Source organism: Jaminaea rosea (genome assembly GCF_003144245.1).
Source record: "Jaminaea rosea strain MCA 5214 unplaced genomic scaffold BDZ90scaffold_13, whole genome shotgun sequence".
Taxonomy (NCBI): Eukaryota; Fungi; Basidiomycota; class Exobasidiomycetes; order Microstromatales; genus Jaminaea; species Jaminaea rosea.
In genome coordinates this window covers 14,414-40,267 of record NW_020289987.1, presented here as the reverse complement: position 1 = coordinate 40,267, position 25,854 = coordinate 14,414, and the positions used below count along the sequence as shown (strand labels likewise).

Genomic DNA, 25,854 nt, shown 5'->3' with positions numbered 1-25,854 from the left:
TCGCACACACACATTCCTCTGTCCGCTCGCTCGTCTCCAAGTCTCTCAGTCCGCGGCGCGAGTGGGACGCGCGCCGGCGGAGGCCTGTTGTTTGTTGCTTTTGATTCAGTCCGCCTTGGCGCCCTCGCAGCACATCCATCCCGTCTTTGCTACCACATCGACCCAATCACACATCAAGAGCTCATCGTCAGGGCGGGCTCATCACTTGGCGCGCGCGACATGGCCTTCTTCGGAGACGAAGGGCAGGAGATCCGCCGACTAAAGACGAAGTTGGGCGCACAAGGTGAGAGAAGCAGCGCAACGACGAATCAACACCACGCTCACTTGCATCTGACCTCATGCTAATGCCTCTCGACTCGCCATGCCCATCACTCTTCGCTCTCGCCGTCGCCACCCCGACATAGACTTGACAATCGGCTCCCTTGAAGCAGAAAAGGCCCAACTACACCGCCAGAATGAGGAGCTTCGCGCCGGCCTCTCAACACTTCAGCTGCGATACGATGCCGAGTCGTCTCGAGCCGCAACGGCCGAGGAAGGCCTGGCCAAGGCTCGAGCTGACATGAGTCAACAAGCGATGCAGATGACGAACCTACAACAAGCGCTCGAAAAGGCGAGGGAGAGGGAGTCGACAGACGCAAAGGGGAGAAGATTGGAGGATCAACAACGCGATCGTGCTGTGGACATGCAGGCGAGGGCTGACGCCGAGGAGAGGAGGCAGCTCGAGGAGAAGCTGCGAGTGGCAGAAGCTAAGCTACAAGAGAGCAAGGGAGGTCGATCAGGCTTCGACTCCTCCGCCAAGCTCATTGCACTCGAGAATGAGAACATGGTCCTCAAGGCAGAGAATGCGCGCCTCTCCAGCACGGCGTCGTCGTCGTCGTCCTCACCGCAACGTACCCTCAAAGCGTCGAAGAGTATGCACTTTGGCGGCGCAGGCGATGACTTCAACACTTCTCACCGCCGACGCCCACGCTCCTCATCAGTCTCCGGCCCCGCTGCCCACTCTGAAGCAAGCGTCGCCCGCCTCCAGGTCCAGCTTGACGATCTCAAGACGATGCACCAAGAGGCTCAGGCCGAGATGAGAAAGGTCGAGGAAAGGGCGACTAAGGCAGAGCGTGAGGCTCTGAAATCTTCCAATGAGACTATGGCCGCACAGCGTCAGGGGGAGAAGCTGGCGGCTGAGCTGCGGCAGGAGATAGCGGAGTTGAGGGAGGACCTTGAGTGGAAGAAGGAGGAGTGTGAGAGCGTGGCAAAGGAGCTGCAAGAATGTCAACAGCAGCTCGAGAGGGAGCAGCAGAGGGCTGAGAGCCTGCAAAGCAAGGCTGATCGGTCGTCAATTCCGTCATCGTCGAAGCAGGGCGTCGATCGAGCAGCCCTTGATAGGGCCCTCGCTGAGGTTGAAGAGGCCAAGGGGCGCGCATTTAGCCTTGAGAGCCAGGTCAGCGACCTCGAGAGCCGACTGGCCAAGGCAACACAAGAATCGCAAGCTGCGGAACAAGCATTGCAAGACGCCCAGACCTCCTCACCCACATCTTCATCAGCAGCAGCAGCCGCCCCCACAAACGAATCGCGTGCGTTGCGCGAGCTGCGAAGATCCCTCGCCCAAGTTACAGCAGAGCGCGACTCGCTCAAGGATGAAGTCACCAGCCTCGAGGACGAGATTGAACGACTCCAAGCAAGCGGAGCAGCACTGTCAGACGGCTCGCCTGCCGATGCCGACGCGCAGCTCCACGACGAGCTTCGCAAGCTCAAGCACGACCTCGAGATTGCTCAAGGCTCCGTCGACAGCTACGAGGCGCAGCAAGCTCAGCTCAAGGCAGAATTGGCAACCCAAGCCGAGGAGCTCCAGTCGAGCAGGGACTCTGCACGGGCCGAAGTGCAAGAGGTCAGACAACAGCTCAAGGACACGGCATCGCAGCTTGTGGCCAAACAGGCTGAGCTGATTGAAGTCGCGGATCGTCTCAAAGACTCAGAAGAGCATCTCCACCACGCAGCCATGGCAGTCGAAGCGGCCGAGCAGCGCAACATTGACGGGCAGGGTAACTCGGCCGAGCTCGTCGAGCTGCGAAGCGCACACGCCAAGCTGCAATCGCAGCATGAAGCAGTCACTGCCAGAGCGGACGAGCTGGAGAACAAGGTCGTCGCACTGAAGGCCGCCACGCAGCAGCAGCGGGACTCGGAGGTATTGCAAGCCGAGATCGAAGGCCTCTCACGCCAGATCGAGAGCCTGCGCGAGGACGTCGCTGAGCGGGAGGCGGCCCTCGAGCAAGCCGAGGCCCTCGCAGAGGAGGACTCACGGCAGCTCCGCATCAAAGACAGTGAGATCAAGTCTCTCTCTGACGAAGTCTCTCGACTGCGCCAAGGGGCAAAGGAGGCTTCGCTCGAACTCGAGGTGCTGCGCTCTTCGGCCACCAATGACGAGTTTGGCAGCGGCGCAGACCTTGAAGAGAAGTTGCAGCGTCTCCGCGACGAGAGGGATGTGCGCGACAGGGAGCTCGGCCAACTTCGCGCCGTCATCAAGAAGAGGGAAGATGAGGTGGAGCTCAGCAAGAGGCAGATCAAGCGACTTGCTGCCTTCGTTGCTGGCCATCAGAGCGTCAACGCCAATGGAAGCAGCGGCAGCAGCAGCGGCGGCGATGGTCCATCGACTCCTCGCTCAGCCCGCTCAACCCCATTGCCGCCCATGGCCACCCCTATTGGCAAGCTGCTCAAGTCCGGCCACTTCTTCGCCACACCTGGCGGGAAGCAATTCCAGCGCGGCTTTGATGAGGACCTCTTTGATCAGATTGAGCTGTTGCGCGAGGCGTTGGAGCAGGCTGAGGAGAGGCAGAGATTCGTCGGGATGGAGGAGGAGGTCAGAACGGCCGGGCTGGTCAAGGAGGGGCAGCGCAAAGCGGAGAGAATTGAGAGGCTAGAAGACGAGCTGAACGATGCGCAAAGGCAGCTCGGTGAGCTGGCTGAGGCGCACGATGCCGCTAGTGCTGAAGCGAGCCAGGAGGGCGAGCGCTTGGCGAAGGAGCGGGTTGAGGAGCTCGAAGCTGAGCTGGCCGCTGTGCGCTCTGAGCTCGACGACCACCGCGCCGACCTGAAGAGCCATCGCGCTACTCTTCAAGAGGCCGAGCGTCGCCTTGCAGAAGCAGAAAGCCAGCGCGCTACCTCGCTCTCCCAAGCGCAAGACAGCGCTCAGGCATCTCAGGCGCGCCTTGCCACGATCGCTGCAATCACGGAACGCATCGAGGGCAAACAACGCCTCCTTGCCCAGCTTGAAGACAAGACGCGTACAGCGAGCAGGACGGACGAGCTGCTTCAAGCAGAAGAGCAGGGGCTCAAGCAGCTTGAGGCAAATCTGGCTGCTGAGCACCAAAGCCAAGCTGCCTGGCTTGAAGTGCGCGATGCGACGATGCAAGGCTTTGCGGAGTGCAGGCAGTGGCTGGCAAGCGGCGCCACCACCTCATCGTCAGCAACCACCTCCCCTTCATTATCGACTGCCTCCTCGACCAAGCGCGAGACGCAGCTTCGCGCCAAGATCACCGAGCTCGAGGCGCGTATCCTCCGCCGCGAAGAACAGATCGGCAGCCAACAGCTCAAGCTTCAGGGCGTCACCACGAAGCTCAACATGGCCGAGGAGGACTATGAGGAGCTGCTTGAGGAGAAGATGGATCTAGAGCAAGAGCATGAGCGTCTCAAAGTGAGGTTGGATGCGACTGTGAAGGAGCATGCCGAGACGCTCGAGCAAGCTGAGGGGCGGGTTGAGGAGGCAAAGGCGGCACTCGGCGACGTTGAGGAGAAGCTGCAGGCCGAGGTCGATAGAGCCAGGGACCTTGAGCAGCAGCAGCAGCAGCAACAACGTGGCCAAGACCAAGACGAGCAGCAGACTGACGAGGTCACGGCGATGGCAACATTGTCCAATGAACTTGCGGAGTCTCAGCGCCGCGTCGAACAGCTGACGGCCGAGGCCACGGCCAAAGAGAGCGAGGCGGCACAGCTTGTCGCCGACCTGGACGCCCTGCGCACCGCTCACGCCGACGTCGAAGCACGCTGCGAAAAGCTCTCCCTCCAGCTTGCAGAGGCCGAGTCCGGCGACCAACAGAAGGAGGCCACCATGCTCGAGGACCTGCGTGCCAGCCAAGAGAGCCTGACGGAGGCGCGCGAGGAGGTGCAAGTCTTGCAGGCACAGCTGAGTAGGGCGAAGGAGGAGAAGGACCAGATTGAGGTGACGGCGCGTGAGGCTGCGAAGGCTGGCGAGAACAGGGAAATGGTCGAGAGACTGGAGGCTGAGCTTGAGTCGCGGACAGCAAGAGAGGCAGAGGTAGAGCAGGCTCACTCTGAGGCCGTGGCCCACCTCGAAGAGGAGCTGCGCGCGGCCCTCCATCAGGCAAGCGTTGCCGCCGAGGCTAAGCTGACGATTGAAGCCGTCCTCGAGGAGCTGCGCACCAGCTCTGCGGCTGAGGTCGAGGAGCTCAGCGCTAAGATCTCATCACTGGAGTCAGACAAGCAAGACCTCGAGACGCGCTACACCGACCTGCAATCTCGCGCGTCACAAGCAGAAGATGTCGCACGCCAGGAGCTCCAGTCTCTCCGATCCCAACTCACCGACCTCCAGCCCCGCCTCGACGAGCTACAGTCTCTCCTCCGTTCCCGCGAGGAGGCCCTCCATGAAGCCGAGTCTGCCATCACGGACCGCGATGCTGCCTTGAAAGAGCGCAACGAGGACTACTGGCAGCTCAAGGAGGAAGTCGCCGAGCTACAAGAGCACGCAGAACGCTCGCGCGCCGAAGCGGAGACCATCGAAAGGCTGGAGGAGCAACTACGCGAGACCCGCGAAGAGGCAGAACGATTCTCCTCCCTCGAAGAGAAATTGCACAACGCCCAAGAGGAGCTACGCGGCAGCGCCGAACGACTGGAAGAGGTGGAGCGGGACAATGTGGCTAAGGCCTCGGAGCTGGCCGATTTGCAGGGCGAACTCAAGCGCCGTAAAGCTGCTCACCGTTTCAATGAGGAGGGGATTGCCAGCCTGAAGCGAAAGGCGCACGAGGCTGAAGCCGGGCTGCGCGACGCCAAGCTGGAGCTCGTGAGGGTCGAGGCACAATGGCAGGCCGCGCGTGATGGGGAGGAGGGGCTGCGCAGCGAGCTCGACGATATGGCTGCGCAATTGGCTGCGGCCAAGCAGCAGCAGCAGCAGCAGCAGCAACGACCTTCAAGCGGAGATGATGCGGAACTGGCAGAAGAGGTCGCCTACCTCACTTCGCGCATCTCTGACCTGGAAAAGGACCTCGAAGCCAAGGTGGATGAGATCGAGGGGGCGGACGAGCGTATCCTTGAGGGTTTGAAGGAGAACAAGAAGCTCGCCAGCAAGGTCAAGAGTTTGACCAAGCAGCTCGCCACTGCACAGCAGCAGCAGCAGGCGCAAGCGTCCACGTCCACTGCCGCGGCCGCAGCTCCCGCTCACAGGCCGGCGGCGGCGTCCTCGTCGTCATCGAGCTCATCACCCGTCATAGGACGCAAGCGCTCTTCACCAGAGGACTCGGCGACTGCCCAATCCAGTACGACAGGAGCTGGCTTCACCTTTGCCAATGGGTCGATGACAACAACCCCTTCGGCCGCCCAGTCGCAGTCGCAATCGCAGTCGCAGTCACAGCGCCAAGCGCGTGGCATTTATGCCCCTTCACCATCACGGGCGCGCGTCGCCCCCTCTTCCACTCCTTCCCCACACAAGCCATCTGCCCCTGGGCTGCAGGATCGTACCAATGTTCGCTCAAATGCCAGCGGTATCGGCGCGGCAGCTGTCAACGGCGGTGGCGAGGTCTTCATGTTCGAGGGAGCGGGCGCAAAGGGCGGTATCGAAAAGCCAGCCGCACTGCCTGCGCCGGCGAAGAGGGCACTAGGAGGTGGTCAGAGTGGCGGGCTAGGAGGGGCAGGCAGTCCTGCGACTGCTGGTGGGGCTGGGGGGCTGATGGCAGCCCTGCAGGCTAAGAGGAGGTTGAACGCTCGTGCTTGATACCCGCGCGAGAGCATGGACCGACAACTGGTTAGCATCGTACTCTCAGTTCGTTCTGTTTCTTGATATCTTTTTGTCTCGTATTTGCTCCTCAGCATATCTCTTCGTTGCAGTCATTCACTCATCATCTCGTACAAAGCCAACAAAACGCAATGCTACTACTGCTGGGCATCATCTTCCATCCCACTCACGCTCGCACGCGCGCTACTACTCGTCATCCCTCCTCCTCTTGCCACCCCTCGCCTGAGCAGCAGGATGTCTCTCCAATTCTCTCGGCACGGTACTAACGGGACTTCTCCCCAGCTCCATCTTCAAGTCATACAACCACTCATCATCGACCCCGTTCTCCAACAAGGTGACAGCATGCCCCCTCTTGCCCGCTCTGCCCGTTCGACCAATACGATGAATATAAGCCTCAAAGGCGGTCGGCATGCTAAAGTTGACCACGAGCGAGACGTCTGGTACGTCTATACCTCGTCCTGCGAGATCGGTCGCTACTAGGATGGGGGCGTGACCCGATCGCAGAGAGGCGAGAGCTTCTTCTCTCTGTTCTTGTGACTTGCCCGCATGTAAAGTAGCGCAAGGGTATCCTGCCCTGCTCAGCTCGCGGGAGAGCATATCGACACTCTGTCTCGTCGTGGAGAAGACGATGACGGGTGGTTCGAAACCAGCACCTAGGATGGAGAGGAGACGTTGTTTCTTCTTGTCTTCTCCACCTGTGACGAATTCCACCGATTGGACTACAGTACCCACCGCGGCGTTGAGGTCTCCAATGGTGATTGTGGCTGGTCGACGGAGGTATTTGCGGGCCATTCGTTCCACTGAGGCAGGCATAGTAGCGCTGTACAGCATCGTGACGCGGTAGCGTTTTCCTCCCTCGCCTGCGACGCCAACGCCGAGTGCGCCGCCACCACCGCCATTGTGTCCCTCCTCCTCCTCCTCCTTCTCTGCGATGGTAGGTCTTTCCGCGACTGCACTGTCCGGCTTCTCGTTACTGACTGGCAAGGAATCGAGGATATAGTTGAGCACCTCCTCGAAGCCTAGGTTGACCATCCTGTCCGCCTCGTCCATTACCACGTAAGCGCACTGCCCCAGCACAACGACGTGTCGATCGATACAGTCCTTGAGTCTACCGGGAGTAGCGATGACTATCTCCGCACCTTTGGCGGCCTCGAGTGCTTGTTCGTTCATATCTCGCCCACCCACGATGGAGATACAGTTGAAACCGAGGTAGCTGGTGAAACGTTGCGTTTCCACTTGGATCTGCTGTGCCAGTTCGCGGGTAGGGGCGAGGATGAGGGCATAGGGGCCTAGATGCTTGTTGCTCTCGTCCATGCGTGGCAGTCGTGTAATGTAGGATAGCATAGGAATGACGAAGCTGGCCGTCTTCCCTGATCCAGTCTCGGCTATGCCGATCAAGTCCCTCTCCTTCAGCCCGATGGGGATGGCTTGTCGTTGAATGGGGGAGGGCTCCTTGTACCCTATCTGCTCGATGCACTCCAAGATTGAGGCAGGGATAGACGATTCGGCCCAACTGCGCAACGGATGCGGGATATGTCCTCCTCTCGCTGCTATACCAAAATCTTCTCGAAAGATTCGCCAATCACGTTCTTGCATCTGTGCAAGGGACTTGGAGGACCAATGCGCTGGAGTGCTAAAAGTTTGAAGTAGTTTCGAGTTGGTACGACGAATGCCTGACTCTGCGGCGGAGGATTCGCCTTCTTGTGTCCCACCTGCGCGTAGGCCGCGAACGGGTACGATTTGCCGAAGGACAGGATTGGAGAGGTCCGTCGTGTCCTCTACCTCGTTGTCGTGGCCGAACATCGTCTTCTTGTCGTTGAGTTGACGTCGTGTTCGCTTCTCGTGTTTTTGGGCTATTCCCAGGTATTTGGAGCGGATGAGTTCTTGTTCTGCTTCGGTCAAGGTGGGGGTGGGGATGGCGGTGGATGAGGAGGAGGAGGGGGCAGAAAGAGGCTGCGATGCTGCAATAGGGTGGTGGGTGTGATGATGGCGATGATGATGGCCATCATGTCGTGGTACAGAAGGTGGAGGCTGTGCTCCTCTGCTGCTGCTGGGTCCTCCTGCGGATGTTGGGTAATGACGGTGGTGGTGGTGTTGGTGCTCCTGTATATGCTGCCTAGGCGGGCGCATCTCCTCCTCACTTTCTCTTGCCCTCCTCAATCTAGCCTTGTCCTCCTCTTCCCTCTTCTCCTTCCTCAATCTGCTCTGCCTCTCCTCATCGTCTTTAGCCTTCTTTGCCTGCTCCTCCCTCTGCTTCTTTGACATGAATTTGGGAGTGAATTGGTTCGCTGCAGCCTGCTTTTGGATTAGATCGTCGACTGAAATGGGTCCGCCTCCATTGCCGTTTGGGCGTGAAGAGGGTCTACTGGGCCCGCTCCCACTGCTGCTGCCGTTTAGATTGGAGGGCGTTGGCAATGGCATGAGGCTGGTAGTATGGAGATCGATGAGAAGCGCAAGAAGCCAAGCCAAGGTGGACTGGCCCGCCTTCCGTTTCCTCTCGTCTGTCCGTTGCAAAGGCGGACTGAGCTTCCGTGGGTCGCGTCCAACGACTCCTTTGGCTCCAGTCCATCCCTCCATCCTCCCTCGCTCGCGGCGCACCAATGGCAGATCCGCTCACTACAAGCGTAGCAGAGCAAGTGGCAGGTCAGCTAGGACTACCACGGCCCAACGAGCTCCTAGCCAAGAACCTCATCAATCTCGCCAGGTCGCTCCCCACCGAAGCAGCATTCGTAAAGGCCGCTAAAGGGTTTGGCAGATTTCCAGACGAGACCTTTCTGGCCAGCATCAGGGATAGGATCAGGAGTGATGTCAGTGTGGCAGGCGATGCTGCGAGGCCTTCGATAGCTGCTCGTGGTGGAGGGATCAATGGGCAAGAGACGGAGAAGCTGGAGGCTCAGCAGCCAGTCAGGGCAGGGCTTAACGTCATGGGTGGCACAGAGGTCAGTCGAGGGCGCCGTAGACTGGCTCATCTTGTTGCATATACTCACGAATCATCCTACTCCTCTCCCCGCAGAAACACGTCTTCCGCAGACCAGCACCTCGCTCCTCCCTCTTGGGGCTGGATCGCCTCGCCGACGAGAAGCGGGCGGAGAATGGCTCCTCCTCCTCCTCCTCATCTTCCTCTCAAGTGCCCCGCAAGAAGGCAAAGCTAGACGTCGAAGCCACGCCTCGAAGAGAGTCCACCAATGGAAACAAGGACAACGAGGATGACGACGCTGCTCGTCCACAATTCAAAATACCAGCTCGCCCAGCCTCACACACCCTCCCTGCCCCGCGACAACGTCCAGATGAAACGCCTACCCATACCGGAGGGTTGAGCGAACAGGCTCGTGCTAGGCTCGACGAAGTCAGAAGAAAGAGGGCAGCAGCTGCGAATGATCAGCAAAGTGCAGCGCAGGATGACAGGAGAGGTCAACAGCAAGGGTCGAGCAGGGATAGGTTTCAAGAGTTTCAAGGGAGATTGAATCGAGATGTACGACGAGAGCAGACGCGCTACGATCCGGCAAGAGAAGGACGAGACGTATCAAGAGGCGAACCTCCCTCATCACGATGGAGGCAACAAGATGCCACACCCAGCTCACGCATGTCCCTTCCAGAGAGGTCTTGGGACTCTACACCTCGGCGAGGTGGTCCATCCTCCTCCTCCTCTTCCTCACGGCGGTGGCAAGACGAGACGCCCTCTGTACCTCGGCAAGATCGCGGCTGGGAATCCACTCCTCGCTCTTCATCCTCGCGGGGAAGAGAAGACGGCCGTCTGACCCTAGCAGGACGAGCCTGGGACCAAGACGATGTACCCCTGGACAGCACCACAGCCGAGGAGGACACGGACCTCGACCGCGACTGGTATCGCATGGAGGAAGGCGACGCCGTAGCTGGGGACAATGAGCACAACCCCTTTTCGCAGTACGACGAGCAAGATCCCAGTCAAGTGGCAGCGAGTGCCCCGCTTGCCGCTAGGAAGGAGAAGCTCTCAGCGAGACAGGCAGCGAAGCGGGCCGAGGTGGATGCGTGGGAGACGAATAGGATGCAGACGAGCGGCGTAGGGCCGGCACGGACTTTCGATATGGATAATTTGGATGAGGATGGAGAGGGACGAGTGCACCTGCTGGTGCACAACCTTCGACCTCCCTTCTTGGATGGGAGGACCGTCTTCACGCAACAGCTTGAGCCGGTCAATCCCGTACGCGATCCGACGAGCGATTTGGCCATGTTTGCCAAGAAGGGGAGTAGGATGGTCAGGGAGAGAAGAGAGAGGCAGGAAAGAGAGAAGGCGGCAGCCAAGGCTGCTGCTTTGGCTGGGACTGCGTTGGGGAATGTCTTGGGGGTAAAGGAGGAAGAGGAGCGCGATTCGCGCGGTCGCAGAATCCATGGAGGGGATGAGGACGATGAGAACGACCAACGCCAAGGTCAAGGCAGCGACTCCAAGGGAGACGCGTCACAGCAGCACAACAAGGAGGAAGATCCTCGTTCTGACTCTCGCTTCGCCACCCACCTACAAAAGCCAGGCAAGGGCTCCTCGGACTTCTCTCGCGGCAAGACCTTGAAGGAGCAACGCCAGTTCCTCCCGGCCTTCGCGGTCCGCGACGAGCTGATGCGCGTCATCCGTGAGAATCAAGTGGTCATCGTCATCGGCGAGACAGGCAGTGGGAAGACGACGCAGGTTGCTCAATTCTTGCACGAGGACGGGTACACGAGCTTCGGCATGATCGGGTGTACCCAGCCACGACGAGTGGCCGCCATGTCCGTCGCCAAGCGTGTATCGGAGGAGATGGAAGTTGGGCTAGGAGACTTGGTGGGATACTCGATCCGTTTCGAGGACGTGACGGGTCCCCAGACGCGCATCAAGTACATGACTGATGGCGTGCTGCTCCGCGAGTCATTGAATGAGGGAGATCTGGATCGATACTCGGCCATTATCCTCGATGAGGCGCACGAGCGCAGTCTCAGTACGGATGTCTTGATGGGGCTTCTCAAGAAGAGTAAGTAGCGCACCGTGCTGACAAAGCGTCATGGATGATCATGGGTTCACTGACACCACGCCCCTTCCTCTCTGGCTCCGCCTCGGCACCCGCGCAGTCCTCACACGTCGTCGCGACCTCAAGCTCATCGTCACCTCCGCAACAATGAATGCAGAAAAGTTCTCCACCTTCTACGGCGGAGCACCCCAGTTCACCATCCCAGGCCGTACCTTCCCCGTCCAGACCGAGTGGTCCCAATCGCCCTGCGACGACTACGTCGAGGCGGCTGTGAAGCGAATCCTGCAAATCCACATTTCCTTTGGGCGCGGGGACATCCTCGTCTTCATGACTGGACAAGAGGACATCGAGGTGTGCGCCGACGTAATACGGGAGCGACTCACCCAGCTGGACCATGTAGACCCGATGCTCGTGCTCCCCATCTACAGTCAAATGCCTGCAGACTTGCAGGCGCGCATATTCAACCCCGCGCCGAACGGGGAGCGCAAGTGTATCATTGCGACGAATATCGCAGAGACGTCCTTGACCGTTGATGGGATCATGTTCGTGGTGGATGCGGGTTACTCGAAGTTGAAGGTCTTCAATCCGAGGGTGGGAATGGACTCGCTGCAGATCACGCCCATATCGCAGGCCAATGCGAATCAACGACAGGGAAGAGCTGGGAGGACGGGACCAGGTACGGCTTTCAGGCTTTATACCGAGGCGGCTTACCTGCAGGAGATGTTCCCTAACGCGATCCCCGTGAGTTTGAGGTGGCATCGATTGAAATTGGTTGGCAAGAAAAAGTTTCGTACTAACATCGAAGCCCTACCCCCCCTTTCCCCGTCCGCGCACCGGCCTCGCCAGGAGATCCAACGCACCAACCTCGCGAACACGATACTGCTCCTCAAGTCCTTGGGAGTGAGAGACCTCCTCACATTCGACTGGATGGACCCCCCGCCGCAGGAGAACATCCTCAACTCTATGTACCAGCTCTGGGTACTCGGCGCCCTCGACAACCTCGGGGACCTCACGGCCGTCGGGAAGAGGATGAGCGAGTTCCCCATGGAGCCATCCCTCAGCGCAGTGCTGATCGCCTCGGCTACCAAGTACGGATGCTCCGTCGAGATGTGAGTACGCGACGCGTGGCGAGACACATCGCCGAGAGTTGAGCCGTGAGTCACGGTGTTGCTGACCCTTTTTGACTGGCCCCGCGCTCGCTCGCTCGCACAGGCTGACAATTGTCGCAATGCTCTCCGTCCCAACCTGCTTCCATCGCCCCAAAGAGCGCCAAGAGGAGTCCGACCAAGCGCGTGAACGTTTCCACGTAGCCGAGTCGGATCACCTGACCCTCCTCATGGTCTACACGCAATGGCGCGCCCAAGGCTATCGAGATGCTTGGTGTGCGGCGCATTTCCTTCATGGGAAGATCCTGCGCAAGGCAAGGGAGGTCAGACAACAGTTGGAGGATATTCTGAAGCAGTTGAGATTGCCCCTCGAATCGTGTGGGACGGATTGGGATAAGGTGAGGAAATGCCTTGTTGAGGGGTACTTCCATCAGGCGGGGAAAGTCAAGGTGAGTTGTACGCGCCTCCCCACCTCACTTCCATCGATGTTTTCCCCTGCTAACAGCAGACTCGCCCTCTCTCTCCTCTTTCCCCCTCGACCCGCCCTCTCGCCAGGGCGTCGGAGAGTACACGCACTGTCGCACGGGCGTGCCTATGCAGCTCCACCCCACATCCGCCCTCTACGGTTTAGGCCACCTGCCAGACTATGTAGTCTACCATGAGCTAGTCTACACCAAGTCCACCTTCATGTCAAGCGTGACCGCCGTCGACCCACAATGGCTCGCAGAGATTGGGGACGTCTTCTATTCTATTCGAGGGCAGGGCGGACCGACGAAGAGTAGCTCCACTGCAGGGGGAGAAGGGAGGAAGGAGGAGATAGAGGACGGGTTCGCGCAGAGTGTTCTGCAGAAGCAGAGAGGGGAGGAGGAGGAGAGGAGAAGGGAGAGGGAGAGGAAGGAGAGAAGTCAATCCATGGCTATTGTGGGAACTCCGAGGGCTACTCCTGGTAGGAGGGGGAGGAGGGTGGGGATGTGAGGTGAGAGGAGCGAGCGGAATACAAACGATAGACTGTAACTGCCTAATGCGAGCATTGCGGACTGACGGCGGGCTTGCACAGCCCCTCATCCCTCCCTCCCGATCTGATGTGACTTTGTGGCTCTGACGCGGTCCCATCTCAGACCGAGACCGAGATCGACACCGTAATTGGCTCCTCTCTTCGTTGCGCCTCGCCATCCAGAACTCGTCACGCACTACCAGAGGTCGGCATGACCTCAGAGCACCGGCCTCGTTCTACCTCAATCGGCTGCTGGCCCCGTGCTCTTCGCTCGTCCACATCGCATTGCAGATACCTGACTGCTTGAGGCGCTGGCGCTAGTCCTGCTTGAATTGCAGCTCATCTCACGCAACACGATGAAACACACACCCACATAATCGACGCTTCGGCCATTTCGGAGAAGAGAGAGAGAGAGTGCTTGGCGACGGCTGCAGCGGCTGGGAGTCGAGAGTCGATCCGATTCGGACTGCGCTAGGGAGAGAGAGATCCTCGTGCATAGACTAGACTAGACTAGACGCAGGTTAGGCGCTTGAGTTGATGCACCGATGCACCGAGGGCGATGCGATGCGATGCGTTCAACTGCACTGCACTGCCATGTTTCTTTCGTACTCATCGATACAAGAGAGAGAGAAGGCGAGACAAGACGAGCCTAGCGCTTTACCATTCTCACTTCAGTCGCACTTTTCAGTCTCTCCTCACAATCAGAACCTTCCCTGGCACCACCTTGAGCCGGATCAGAGGTTAGGCAGCTAGAGCGCCCCCCGCTTCTCTTCATACAAACGAAACACGGACACATTCGCGACGAACGTACCATAATGGCAGACGTAGGTGCCGACCTCGGAGGAGCATGCTGCGCCATCTTCAACTTCAGCTGGTTCTACAATAGTGAGTTGCATTGCGCTCCTCGTCCATCTTCGCTGCCTCTCCGAACCCCTTGACTGACCGATCCCGTTTCCCTTTCCCTCTCTCCCTCCTCCTTCCCCCTCTCGCCACCTCTTCCCCCTCCTTCCTTCCCTCGCTCCCTTTCTAACCCATCCCCAACGCATGCCAGGTCGCATCGGAACGGACATAACCTGCCTAGACAAATGCTGCCGCTGCCACTGCTGCGACGATAAGGGCGCCCTGCCCGAAGACGAGCAGCCAGGCCGCAAGAAGCGTCAGGAAGAGGCGGCCCGAAAAGCGGCTGCTGCTCGTGGAGAAGAGGAGGGCCCGCCCGCTTATGAGGCACAACAGCCTGGTAGGACCGAGGCCATGCAGGTGCCCGTGGGGGCCGCCCAGGTGGATGTGGATGGTACGCCGGCGAGTGGACAGGGTACGACGGGTACGACGACGACGACGACGACGACGGGGAATGTGCAGGCTTGATTGATGGGAGGGACCAGACGACAAGAAGGACATCTCGAGAGTATGTATCCATGCATCGCATTTCATTTCCGGCCCCATGGCCCCACCAATACCAGCACACTCTTCCAAACAATCGAGCCCGTCTCCACCCCTGCCGCGCATCGCATCGCATCGTATCCGCATCTCTTTTCAATGTCTCCAAAGATCCACCCTGTCCCACCACTCCTCCCCGTAATATCTAGCCCTCACCTTTCTCCCAGCAAAGAAACGTCCATCCAATCCCCTCACGCAACCCCACGCCCCCGCCATCCCAGTAAAGACGACAAACACCCGAGTGGGAGGGGAGAGACGTACCTCCTCCACCACACCGAGGGGAACAGCTTCTTGGCGGATTTCCTCCTCGAGATCGGGATTGAGGTGAACGTCCTCGTACGAGTTGATGATCCCCTCTAACAGCACGACGCGAGATGGGGGACCGAAGTGGTGGAAATCTACTTGGGCTTGAGGGTCCCTGGAGGTCCATTTGCCCTTGGATGGCCCTGCGCCAGCACCTGCGGCTGTGCCTTCCCCTCCTCGTAAATGTGCGGGTCCCCACCCCGCCTTCTTTTTGTGGGGAACCTTTTCCATCACCAAGGCTTCACTTCGTCCCAACCGCGCCTCATCGGCACCAAGGCCTTTGCCCGCTTCGTGGCCCCACTGGGACATCATGCGATTCGCAAAGGTTGTGGGATCTGATTCTTGCTGTGAGGTTGCGGCGTGGCCTGTTGTAGAGGTTGAAGGGGCAGGAGCAGGAGGAGGAGCAGGAGGGGCAGCCGCCGCCAGACGAGCAGCTATGGCCTCTGCGGCTGATCGAGCTGATGAGGGTGTTGCAGTTGCAGTTGCAGTTGCTGTTAGTGGAGGGACAGGGGCGGAACCGCTTGGCTGGCCTGGTGTGGATATTAATGTTGATGCGGCGGGTTGGGGAGCGGCGCTCATGCTCATTGCCAGCCTACGCTGGTATGCCTCTTCGCCGGACAGACTGGCGCTCGTTGGCGCAGCAGCAGGAGGAGGTAGAGGAGGGGGAGGGCCAGGCGGGGGCCCAGGTGGGTCGCTCGGCGGCTCTCCATCTGGCGGCGGTGGTGCTACTGCTGGTGGTGGTGGTTGATGACTTGCAGGGGGCGAGACGGAGGTGGAGATGTAGAGCTTCTCCTCCTCTTGCTCCTGTTCGTCATCCTCGCAGCGGCGCGGCGCCATCCCCGTTGCCGATCCACGCCCATATCCGTACCCATGGGGAGATCGCGCCGCTCCTTCCCCCTGCCAGCCGTGCTCAGCATCCCGTCTTCTTTCCTCCCACTCCCTCATAGCTCGAGTCTCCCTCTCACGATCCTTGATCGCCCGCCGACGGGAACGCACCACCTCCCTCCAAGCGGAATAGTCATTTGGCACGCGTGGGTCATACTCGGCATCCCAGTCCACTGGTTGTACTCGTCCAGACTGGGCTGTGGTGCGTTTGCGTTTGTTCTTCTGCGAAGACGAGGTCGACAGAAGTAGGGCGGGGGCAAGACGGGAGTGAGCGAGAGATCGATCGATCGATGGATGAATGGCTGTCACGCGTGGCTACTTACCCTCTTCCTCGCTTTAGCGCCAGCCGCACTACTTAAAAACCCATTGACGTCTTCGTTGTTGTCGTCGTCTCCTTGGTCCTCTTCCTCTCCTGCCCACCCGCCATACTCCTCCTCATCATCCTCCTTTCCATGCCCCTCCGCACGTCCCCACGCCCGTCTCTCCCCTCTCTGCACCGCCGCCCTCCTAGCCATCTCGCGATCCGCGTCCAGCTCTTCTTGCGGGAGGGCGAGGGGTGGCGGAGCGTAGACGATTGGGAGTGGGAAGGGGGAGGACGACGACGACGACGACGATCCAGCCCAGCTAGACGGGGCGGGTTGAGTTTCCTGTTGAGCATCCCGACCAGGCGCAGTAGGAGCAGAGTGCTCCGCCGCATGAACGTCGTGCACACTCTTGACCTGTGTGACTTCTGTCGATGCTGTACGAGGCACAGATGAGCTTGCCTTCTGCTGCTGATCTTCCTCTTCCTCTTGTGTGGTGGCCGCATCTTCCAGCGGAGCGCTCGAGAAGCCAGAGGCAACAAGGGTAGCTGCGGCTGGTGGTCTGACTCTGGTGGCTTTGCCCGCTACACCACCTTTAGCGGCTGTGTTTGCCCCGGACTTGCGCGGAGCAAAGCGAAGGGCTGCGGACCATGTTGTAGGTGGTGTCGATGAGGATGAAGAGGAGGTCGAGGCCGGAGCTGGCTGCGCAGCCTGTGTTTCGGAGCGTGGCTGCGCCTCGTCGCCTTGATCAGCTACGAATCATGGTCGACAATGGTGGAATGGGTAATGAGCGTGAGCCCTCTACCTCCTTTTGGCCTGCTCAATCTGCCGCTCTCGATTCTAGATTACCTTTACTCGACGCCGTCGTCGTTGCGGCGACGCTATCCTTTACAGACTGTGAAGAGAAAGTGATGCCCGAGTAGAGGGACAGGCCAGTCATGGGCGTTGTGCCTGCACTCGCTCCCTTGGCCGCCGTCGTCGTCGTCGTCGGCTTGCGAGGGTCGTGGGCCATGCGGTATGATTGCGCAGTGCGATGATGTGCGATGTGTGAGATTGATTGGTTTGGGAGCAAAAGGCAAGAATCATGGACCGACGGACGGACGGAGAGATGCGTGCGCACGCACTCGCCCGGTCCAAGTCAAGCGTCGTCGGACTGGGGGCCAATTGGCGCTCTTGTGGTCCCTTTCCTTGCTGCTGAACCTCTGTTCCCGCCGCTGCTTTCCACTTCCTTGTCACCACACGACGTCAAGGCAATCAGACGATGACCATGGCAGATGCGGGGCCCTCCTCCTCCTCCTCCAGCCAGCAGGCCAGCCTTGCTCCGGCTCTCGACGTATTCGACTCCGCACTGGCAGAAACGACTCGATCCCACCTCGAGGAACATGCGCACGCTCAGTCGTCGACCCTGTCGAGCGATCAAGTCGAAGCCCTCTTGACCAGCACCCTCATCCCACGCGCTCAGGCGCTGCGCGATAACATCTACGGCCTCCTGGGCGAAGACGAGATGCTACGAAGCACATTCAAGGAAATGGCTGCTGCGCAATTACGCCTCATGTTCTGTTCCCTCACCCTAGACGAACCCAGCATCATCCATTCCCACCTCGACCACACGATCTCCCTCACACTCGCCAACCTCCTGGACGACTCCCTTCCCCTCCTCCTCCTCGAAGAACTAAACGATCGCACCCCCCTCTCGGGACTCCCCGCACTCTTCGCCTACCTATCAAGTCGCGTCTCCCACCTCACAAGAAACCTCAGCCCCAGCCGCGGTAAAGGTCTCGTGTTGCTCAGACTACTCAACGATATGTTGCGTAGATTGAGCAAGCCTAATCGATCCCATCTTGTATTGGCGGGGAGGATCTTGGCACTTTTGGCGGAGGTCTTCCCGCTGGGGGAGAGGAGTGGCGTCAATTTGAAGGGGGAGTTCAATGTTGGGAATGTCACGCGAGTTGATGAGGACGAGGTGCAGAGGTGGGAGAAGGCGAGGGGTCGAGACGAGGAGAAGGAGGAGGAGGAGGAGCAAAGGGAGACGGATCCCGCTTCACAGGCTGCGAGGGATACGAACTTCTACAGGGACTTCTGGGGATTGCAGGGCGTCTTCTCTAATCCGGCGGTACTCTTCGAACCGGCGCCTGAAGCTGAGCACGAGACCGAGATGGAGGCCAAGGAAGACGAAAGAGCTGCGACTACATCCGACGGGCGCAGAGACGAGGAAGAAGGCACCTCGGACGGTCGCGACCCGCAGTCCACCTCCTCTGAAGGCCAAGACGGGGCCTCGACACCCAACCCGCACCCTACTGCGGCAGCAGGTCAAATGGGCAAACCCTCCCGCTCCACATCTCCTACGCGGAGAGCACCCCTCCCCCCCTTCCAAACCTTCCGCAACACCACCGCCCGAGTATTGGACGTCTTCGCCGAGGCCAGCGCGAGGGAGCGCGAGATGAGCCAAGCGGAACGGGCGGCCGCAAAGGGTGGTAGAGGGGTCAAGATGGCCACGGCCACGGCCAGCGCAACAGCCCTGCCTGCGGACGATGCGACACTCGACATGTCGCCAGGGAGCGTCAAGAAGAGGAAGAGGGAGGAGATGCTGCGAAACAGTATTGCAGGTTCCCTCCTGGGCGAAGAGGCGGTAGCGTCCAGCTCGACCCCAGCCACCACCAATCACACCAACACCGAAACCGAACCGGATGACACCACCTTCCCTAAGCACCTGACCTCCCCGCCCCTCTTCGAGTACCAACTACGCTCCCCCTCCTTCCGGAGCCACATACTCATCCAGTACCTCATTCTCCTCCAATACCTCCTCACAACGTATACCTCCTCGTCAAAGCGCAAACGAGAGGAGGGAGGGGCAATGAAGAACCAGCAGCTCCAGCTACAGCTCCAACTACAAGTAGGGGGCGCAGGGGCAGGGGAAGGGGAGGGGTGGGAGATGAGTGAGGAGGAGGAGCACTGGGCGCGCGACACCTGGAGGAGCGTTGTGACCTTATTAGAAGAAACGGGAGGGACCGTCGTTGCGGCCCAGTCGGAGGGGAGCGGTGGCGGTGGCGGTGCTGGCAACGAAGGAGGCGCGTCGTCCAGCACAGCAGTGCAGCCCCTCAACCCGGCGGCAGCAGCGGCGGCGGGTCGTGCCTTTAAGTCCTCGATTCTCCAGTCCCTCCGTCGCGAAGCGCGTTGGGTTCAGTGGAAGGGGGAGAACTGTCCCGCCATCGATCGCCCACCTCTTTCTCTCGGCTCTCTCCTCTCCACCTCCCCATCCCAATCCCAATCACAGGTCCGTCTGGCCCTCACGCAAGGCCCGACGACGAGGACGAATCCTCGGGGCCCTCCCACCTTCTCGCTCGGAACGGCAGCCCTCTCCCAACTCTGGGAGGAAGGTCTCGAGCCCATCCCCTCTGTCCCGCAGGTTGTGAAGCGCAAGAGGGAGGACGAGGAGGGCGTAGAGGTGGAGGTAGAGGAGAGGTTGGATGGATTGGAACAGTTGGAGATCCCACCTGGAGTTGGGGATGCGCGATCCTACGCGGCAAGGATAAAGAGGGAGGATCAGCTGGCCATAATGAAGGCCAAGCAAATGGCTGCCAGGGGTGGTGCAGGGGAAGAGGAGAGGGCCCGTGTGAAGGAGGAGGAGGAAGTCGCCCTGAAAGAACGCAAAACGAGCCTCAATTGGCGTGCACTCCGTCTAGCCCGAGGGGAGACGTTGCGACTTTGGGGCAAGATTGGGGGAGGAGATGTCAACCTGCTTCTGGAGGCGGAGGCGGCTGAAGAGGGGGAAATGCAAAGGAGAAAAGAGGCGAACAGCGCTCCCGAGCCGGTAGTAGCTGCCGCTACCGTCGCCACCGTTGTGGCGAAGGAGGGGGAGTCTCCTCGGGGACAGGCGAGGCGAGAGGGACAGCACGACGCAGACGCCGACGCAGAGGATCAGGGGGAGGCGGAGGCGGAGGTTGAGGCGGATGCCGATGCGACGTTCATGACTGCTGCTGAGCCTGCGCGGGAGGACGACGATGACGAGGACGACGACGGGGAGCGGGAGAGCGTGGCTACCACTGCTGCTGAAGAGCAAGAGGGCGAAGCACAAGCAGAAGCAGAGGCGGACGAGACGCCCCGTGGAGATCGGGACAGGGATAGGGAGGGGGATACCACCGTCGATTTGTCTACGACTATCCCGGCTGATTCCTCGGAGCGTGCGGTAGAGGTCGAGGTCGACGTGCCCGTGGAGGGTGAGGGGACTGTTGAAACGCGGGAGGGCGATGGCGAGGGTGAGGGCGCAGATGATAACAAGGCGAGAGCGGATGAAGAGCAGCAGCACCAAGAAGTCGACGCCGGCCGCGTCGATGCTGATGCTGATGCTGATGACCATGCTGATGCTGATACGGCCATGTCCGGCCCTTCTGCCCAACCAGAGGGCGAAGCCGGGAAGGAGGAGGAGGAGGAGGACGTCGAGATGACCTCTTCGTAAGCCGTCAGCCTTAAGCCGCGCGATCTGTACTTCCTTGCGTCGCGCTACACTACGCTGCTGCAATCGATCTCCCTCTTCACGCCCCTCTCAACCGACGGTGAATTAGCATTCATTCTAGACTGACTGGACTGCTTTCGAGCAAGGGGAAGGCATGACAAGAGGGGATTTTGGAGCATATCTATATACATGTTGATGTGGAATCGAGGTGCAGGTGCAGGTGGGACTGACGAGCTTGCCAGGCGTGGTCGAGAAGGAAAGGGGGGACGACAATAGAAGTACAGAACACGTCAAGCAGCTACCTTGGCATCTCAACTGAGTGCTAACTGATGCTCGAGAGGGTGGGCTGCTCTCTCCTCGTAGACGGCACACTTGACTCGCCAGGGGACGACTCAGAGGCAGAGGCAGAGTCGGAGCCTTCCCTCTCCCTCCCGCTCCTCCGCGTCCCATCTCCACCAGTTGAGGCACCAGCGGCGTCTTCCTTACCCCTTGCTCCTCCTCCTCCGTTAGTCGCCGCCTGTCGCAATGCCCTTTCATCCTCATCCTCTCCCTCAGCGTCAGGCACGCCCACGCCCATGCCAACACCTCCACCAGGGGTCCTCTGCTGGTGCTGACCCTGCTGAACCCCGCCAGGCGCCAGGTAGGTTTGCCATGCCTGCCAATCCAGGATCCCCATCAGCGGATCGTTGAGCATCAGCGGATCGGAGCCCATGCCGAACCCCCCAAAGACCGGGGGAGGCGCTTGCGTGCCGGGAGGCGCGGTCGGCTGCGATGTGGGGTCGAGCATGGGCGAGGGGTTGGCATCAGCGTTGGCCGCGAGGATACCGTTGATCTCGGCCTGAGTACCAGGAGTGGGAGCGGAGAGCATCCCGTTCAAGTGAGGATTGACGTTTGTTCCCCCTCCACCTGCTTCTCCTCCTCCACCACCACCACCTGCGGCAGGCGCTGCGTTACCCATGAAATTGAAGTACCCTCCCCCGGCACCGCCACCCTGCCCTCCGGCCCCGAAGCCGTTCCCATTCATGCTCAAGTACTCGGCAGCATTCTGGGCATTCATCATGAACCCACCCCCATTCGCACCATTACTGCCGGGAAGGACGACCATCAGACCAGAGCCGCGTCGGTCTACCGGCCAGCCTTGCTCGTCCTGCCAGACGGAACCGCCCAGGTGGGTGAAGTTTGACAGGTCCGGGAGCACATCGCCTGCGTTGGCGTTGGCGTTGTTCGTCGTGGGACCTGAGGATGACGTTGATGCGGCGCCGTTGCCGCTGCCGTTGCCATTGGAGGCCGAGGCGAGACCGTCCAGGCCGCTCGCTCTCGCACCCGCACTCGCATTCGCGTCCTCACCACTACGGCCGTACTGGCCGCTTGCGCCTGCTCCGCCCTTCTGCGCTTGCGTCTGCTGCTCGGGCAGCCCACCAGGGACCTGCTGCCACCCATTCGCCGACCTCACGAGCGCCGGCGTCCGATTACTCCCAAGAATGATCGTCCCAGGCGGTAAGTCTGCCAGCAGCAGGTGAGGCTCCTGCGCCTCGTATGCCCCGCCTCCCGGCCTGCCTGGCGCGTTCCGCCACACGATGCCCTTGAGCGACTCGGCGGTACGGCGATTGACCACTCCCGCCGTCGGGTTGAGGCTGCCAGTGCTAGGCGTATTTGCCCATTGACCGGAGGCAGACTCGTGGAGAAGATTGATAATTTCTGCCGTCTTTGCCCGCAGAGAGAGGTCCTGCTTGCGCTCGTCGTCCACGTTGACACGGCCGCGCGAGACGATGCTCTTGATGGTGCTGAGGGCGGCAAGCCCCTCGGAGTCGCCTCGGCGGACCCAGCTGTGGTACTGCACTGTGGCGCAGAAGACCAGGGCGTAGCTGACGAACTGCATCGTGTCCAGGTAGAAGGAGCCCGATGCGTCGACCCTGTACGTGCGCGTGGGCAGGGACGAGGAAGGTCAACATCGGTCTCACAGAGGGGCACGAGATCGCACTCACCAAGCAATGGACTCGCGTGACCAGCGGATCAAGCTCGTCATCCTCTCAATGGTAAGCGAGAACTTGAGGTGTTGCGGGCACGAGTACGAGATGCGCATAAAGACGCTGCGGGAGCGTGCGCGATCCGAAGAAGTGAAAGCAAGGTCAGCTCTAGCTGTCCCCTTCCTACCTCCTCTCTTTCTCTCTTTCTCTTCTGAAACCCCCACCAAGCACTCGGCACTCACCGGAAAAACAACATCTGCAAGCAACTAAAAGCCAAATGCAAAATCCCGGCATCAGGCTCACTCTTCTCCCGCCTAAACCTCAATCGTTCAGGTAACCCTTCCCTCCAAAGATCAATATCGCTCAACAGACCCGTAATCTCCTCATCGGTAGCCTTCATCAACCCCGTGGGGGAATAGATGGTCTTCTGAACCCTCCCAAACAGAATGGCAAGCTTGAGCATCTCGGTATTAAAGGCAAAGGGCTGTTCCTCCCCCGGACGGGTAGGCAGGTCCGTACCGGGATAACGGAGCACCTCGTAAGGGGATGGGAGACGAACATCGCAATCGGTCAGGTCGATGGCGAGCGGGTGACCGAGGGCGATGGAGACTAGACGGTCGGCAGTCACGCATGCCCCCCATATACGGCGCTTCTGTTCGAGGAAGTGGGCAAATTCGTCGAGGTCGTCGCGACGACTGGCATCGCGGTGCAGGCCTAGGTCTTGAGCCATGCGCAGCCCTACGCCTAGACGGTTCCACATGCGCGACCCGGACTGGACGTTTGTGCTGCCATGTATGTCGGCGTGGAGGGCCAGAATCAACAAGGCCTTGACCGTGTTAGCACTCGAGGAGGAGAGGACGTCGCTCGACTTGAAGATGGCGTTCAACCCTATGCGCACCGCTGACAGTACTTCTCGGGGCACATTCCGGTCCAGAGCGGCTGCTCCACATATGGCGTAGAAGAGGAGTGGAGGTGGGCGAGCAAGGTGAAGGAACTCGCTCTTGGTTATGATGGGATGAAGGTACCCTATGCGCGTGAAGTAGCTGTTGATCAGCTTCTCCGCCACATCCCCTGCTAATCGGCCTCGGATCGCATCGGGGATCTGCGGGTAGGCGGGACCACCACCACCACCTGCACCGTTGTTGGCAGCATCATCATCGTCGCCCTCTCCCTCTCCCGAGCTCGCGCAGGAAGGATTGCGTTGGCGCAGACGGTTGAGTTTGATTATGCCGTCTCCTGATGCGCCGACTTCGAAGGTTTGAGAGTGCTTGAGATCATGAGCCTCGATTGCGCTGCCGGGGATAAAGGCGGTGCTGTGTACAATGTACGCAAGCGACGTTGGGCCCATGACGCGCGAGTCGGGCGGGATGCCCACGTCCGACGTTGCTGCGCCCGTCGTGGAGCGATCGGTTGGGGGAGCGGGGGAAGAGGGCTTGCCATGGCGGAGAGGGAGAGAGGGCATAGAGGACGAAGCTGCTGAGGAGGACTTTGGGCTCGCGAGGCCCGGCTCCCCTCCCGGCCCACTACCACTACCGTAGGGAGTGCCAGAGGGTCCGCTCTGCTGGAAACGCTGCACGGGTCCCACGCGCGGCAAAGGCCATTCTTGCGCTGCGCTGATGCTGGCATGAGTGGCTGGCTGTGGCGGTGGTGGTGGGAGTGTTGACATTCCCATCCCCATGCCCATGCCCATTCCCGCGGCCCCATACGTTCTCGGGAGCATCCCCATTGCCCCGCCATAGCTCGCCACCGCAGCCGCACTCCTCGCTGCGGCCTCTTCTGCCTCGCGCTCCCTCTTCTTCTTGAAGCGCGTCTCGGTAATGGGGAGGAAAAAGGTACAGCTAAACCCATATTGCCTACAATGCGCGCAGGTTAGACCTCCATTGCCATTGTTCGGGTCGCCTGGTGGCGGGGACCCGTCATCGACTACATCGCAGCGGATCTTTTTCCGTCGGCACGAATCGCACGCGCGGGCCGTCTTGATGCGTTTGGGCCCGTCAGCGGCGGCGGCAGAGGAATGAGCGTGATTCCCTCCGATCCCTGCCCCTGGCGCGGGTGGCGAGTCATCATGAGAGGAAGGATTGCTTCCCGTACTGCCCTGCGCTTGATGGTGGTGATGGTGATGATGATGTCCAGGTCCGCCGCTGCCGTTGCCGTTGCCATCACCGTTGAGCTTTCGCTTCTTTGCCGTTTCGGGCGACTCGCCTGGCTGGCTCTGCCCGTAGGACATTCGATGGAAGGGAGGCTGCGCTGATGCGTGTGCGAGGTGAGGGGGGTAGGCAGCCATGCTACTCATGGGCCCAGGCGCGGGCGCGAAAGAGGAGGACGAGGAAGGACCTCCACCAGTAGAAGCCCAGTGCGTCGGAGGCGGCGGCGGCGGCGGCGGATGAGAGGCGCCGTAAAGATGAGGATGTTGAGGCGAGTGATTGGACGATGAAGACGCAGAGGCAGACGCAGACGTAGATCCAGAGGCAGATGGGATGCGCTGCGTAGGGTAGCTCATCGTATCCTCTCGTCGGCGTCGGCGTAGTATCAAGAGCTGAGCCTACCTGCCCTGAGGTGACCGTCGTCGTTGCTGCTGCTGCTTCGTGCGTGCTGCCTTGCCGTCGCGTTGCAATCTCTTCGTCCTCTCGCAGCGAGCAGAGCAGAGCAGAGCAGATGCCGGCGGATGTGCGGATGGGCGACGGATCAGGCGGAACAAAGCGCTAGAGCAAGAGCAAGTGCGGGCCAGGGCAGGTCAGGCCAGCTAAGCCCTTTGCTTTGCTTGCTGTGGAAGCCAAAAAAAAAGGGGGCACGCGGGCGCAGGTGGAGAATGGCTCCGCTGTAGAGAGGCGATGATGATGATGATGATGGCGGTGGTGATGATGATGATGAAGAAAAGAAAAGAGAGATGACCAAGATGCAGGCCGAAGGGCAAGCGAGCGGGAGAGGCGGGCAGGCTAGGCGGGCGGGCTAGGCGGAGTGATGAGACGCAGGCGAGAGCCAGGCAGCCAACGGATGGCTGGCTTGGGCGCGAGCGGAGAGCGGGGATCCAAAGTCAAAGTCAATCAGCTGGGCCTTTTCCGCGTGGCTGGCGGGCTCTGAGCGTTGAGCACCACACCGTCGTCGTCGTCGTCGTCGTCCTCGACGGTGAAAGGCCGAGAAGACGGTGATGACGGTCGGCTTTGGGATCAGGACTGGTTGAGACAGGGAGTAACTCGTCAAGAATGCAGAATGTGCTCGGCCAGGGACGACGAGTCGAAACGAGTCTGACTGACACCGCAATCGCAATGAATCGAATAGCTGCGCGGATCTTCGCCTCTTCCTCTCGAGTCGTCTTGCTCCCCTTCCTTGTGATAGGCTGAGCGCCATACCTTCTGATCGAGCACGACGCCATTCATGCTCAACAGCACAGCGCGGCGTCCTCTTTCCTCTCTCC

General features: G+C 60.2%; 8 protein-coding genes across 8 annotated transcripts; 4 read left to right on the top strand and 4 right to left on the bottom strand.

Annotated features, from left to right (window-relative positions):
- The first annotated feature begins 312 nt into the window (after nucleotides 1-312).
- BDZ90DRAFT_60228 (hypothetical protein) lies at nucleotides 313-6,099 on the top strand. The gene has a single exon (XM_025509713.1). The coding sequence runs from the start codon at nucleotides 362-364 to the stop codon at nucleotides 5,993-5,995; it is 5,634 nt and encodes a 1,877-aa protein (XP_025360313.1). The 5' UTR covers nucleotides 313-361; the 3' UTR covers nucleotides 5,996-6,099.
- On the bottom strand, nucleotides 6,058-8,462 carry BDZ90DRAFT_233712 (P-loop containing nucleoside triphosphate hydrolase protein). Its single transcript, XM_025506734.1, has one exon. It carries the CDS (start codon nucleotides 8,279-8,281, stop codon nucleotides 6,203-6,205), a length of 2,079 nt encoding a protein of 692 aa, XP_025360312.1. The 5' UTR covers nucleotides 8,282-8,462; the 3' UTR covers nucleotides 6,058-6,202.
- Nucleotides 8,463-12,204: 3,742 nt separating this feature from the next.
- BDZ90DRAFT_233711 (hypothetical protein) lies at nucleotides 12,205-13,023 on the top strand. The gene has a single exon (XM_025506733.1). The coding sequence runs from the start codon at nucleotides 12,221-12,223 to the stop codon at nucleotides 12,758-12,760; it is 540 nt and encodes a 179-aa protein (XP_025360311.1). The 5' UTR covers nucleotides 12,205-12,220; the 3' UTR covers nucleotides 12,761-13,023.
- Nucleotides 13,024-13,907: 884 nt separating this feature from the next.
- BDZ90DRAFT_261904 (hypothetical protein) lies at nucleotides 13,908-14,457 on the top strand (the record flags this gene model as incomplete). The annotated part of the gene is made up of 2 exons (XM_025508421.1): nucleotides 13,908-13,977; nucleotides 14,144-14,457. The coding sequence occupies 2 exons, from the start codon at nucleotides 13,908-13,910 to the stop codon at nucleotides 14,455-14,457; spliced, it is 384 nt and encodes a 127-aa protein (XP_025360310.1).
- BDZ90DRAFT_233709 (hypothetical protein) lies at nucleotides 14,176-16,119 on the bottom strand. The gene has a single exon (XM_025506732.1). The coding sequence runs from the start codon at nucleotides 15,775-15,777 to the stop codon at nucleotides 14,626-14,628; it is 1,152 nt and encodes a 383-aa protein (XP_025360309.1). The 5' UTR covers nucleotides 15,778-16,119; the 3' UTR covers nucleotides 14,176-14,625.
- Nucleotides 16,120-17,211: 1,092 nt separating this feature from the next.
- On the top strand, nucleotides 17,212-20,593 carry BDZ90DRAFT_233707 (hypothetical protein). The gene has a single exon (XM_025506731.1). The coding sequence runs from the start codon at nucleotides 17,287-17,289 to the stop codon at nucleotides 20,473-20,475; it is 3,189 nt and encodes a 1,062-aa protein (XP_025360308.1). The 5' UTR covers nucleotides 17,212-17,286; the 3' UTR covers nucleotides 20,476-20,593.
- Nucleotides 20,594-20,634: 41 nt separating this feature from the next.
- On the bottom strand, nucleotides 20,635-25,315 carry BDZ90DRAFT_59873 (hypothetical protein). Its single transcript, XM_025509712.1, has 3 exons — nucleotides 22,682-25,315; nucleotides 22,458-22,562; nucleotides 20,635-22,385 (listed from the first exon to the last, which is right to left on the bottom strand). The coding sequence occupies exons 1-3, from the start codon at nucleotides 24,937-24,939 to the stop codon at nucleotides 20,795-20,797; spliced, it is 3,954 nt and encodes a 1,317-aa protein (XP_025360307.1). The 5' UTR covers nucleotides 24,940-25,315; the 3' UTR covers nucleotides 20,635-20,794.
- Nucleotide 25,316: 1 nt separating this feature from the next.
- BDZ90DRAFT_59866 (hypothetical protein) lies at nucleotides 25,317-25,847 on the bottom strand. Its single transcript, XM_025509711.1, has one exon. The coding sequence runs from the start codon at nucleotides 25,785-25,787 to the stop codon at nucleotides 25,389-25,391; it is 399 nt and encodes a 132-aa protein (XP_025360306.1). The 5' UTR covers nucleotides 25,788-25,847; the 3' UTR covers nucleotides 25,317-25,388.
- Between the last annotated feature and the right edge of the window lie 7 nt (nucleotides 25,848-25,854).

Bases quoted from the DNA above. Each gene is read 5' to 3' on its own strand.
- BDZ90DRAFT_59873 (XM_025509712.1), bottom strand. From the start codon at position 24,939: ATGAGCTACCCTACGCAGCGCATCCCATCTGCCTCTGGATCTACGTCT. The intron at 22,563-22,681 runs GTGAGTGCCGAG...ACGCTCCCGCAG, and splicing joins TTGCAGATGTTGTTTTTCCG to CGTCTTTATGCGCATCTCGT. The intron at 22,386-22,457 runs GTGAGTGCGATC...GCGCACGTACAG, and splicing joins TCACGCGAGTCCATTGCTTG to GGTCGACGCATCGGGCTCCT.
- BDZ90DRAFT_233707 (XM_025506731.1), top strand. From the start codon at position 17,287: ATGGCAGATGCGGGGCCCTCCTCCTCCTCCTCCAGCCAGCAGGCCAGC.
- BDZ90DRAFT_233711 (XM_025506733.1), top strand. From the start codon at position 12,221: ATGCTCTCCGTCCCAACCTGCTTCCATCGCCCCAAAGAGCGCCAAGAG.
- BDZ90DRAFT_59866 (XM_025509711.1), bottom strand. From the start codon at position 25,787: ATGGCGCTCAGCCTATCACAAGGAAGGGGAGCAAGACGACTCGAGAGG.
- BDZ90DRAFT_233712 (XM_025506734.1), bottom strand. From the start codon at position 8,281: ATGTCAAAGAAGCAGAGGGAGGAGCAGGCAAAGAAGGCTAAAGACGAT.
- BDZ90DRAFT_233709 (XM_025506732.1), bottom strand. From the start codon at position 15,777: ATGAGGGAGTGGGAGGAAAGAAGACGGGATGCTGAGCACGGCTGGCAG.
- BDZ90DRAFT_60228 (XM_025509713.1), top strand. From the start codon at position 362: ATGCCCATCACTCTTCGCTCTCGCCGTCGCCACCCCGACATAGACTTG.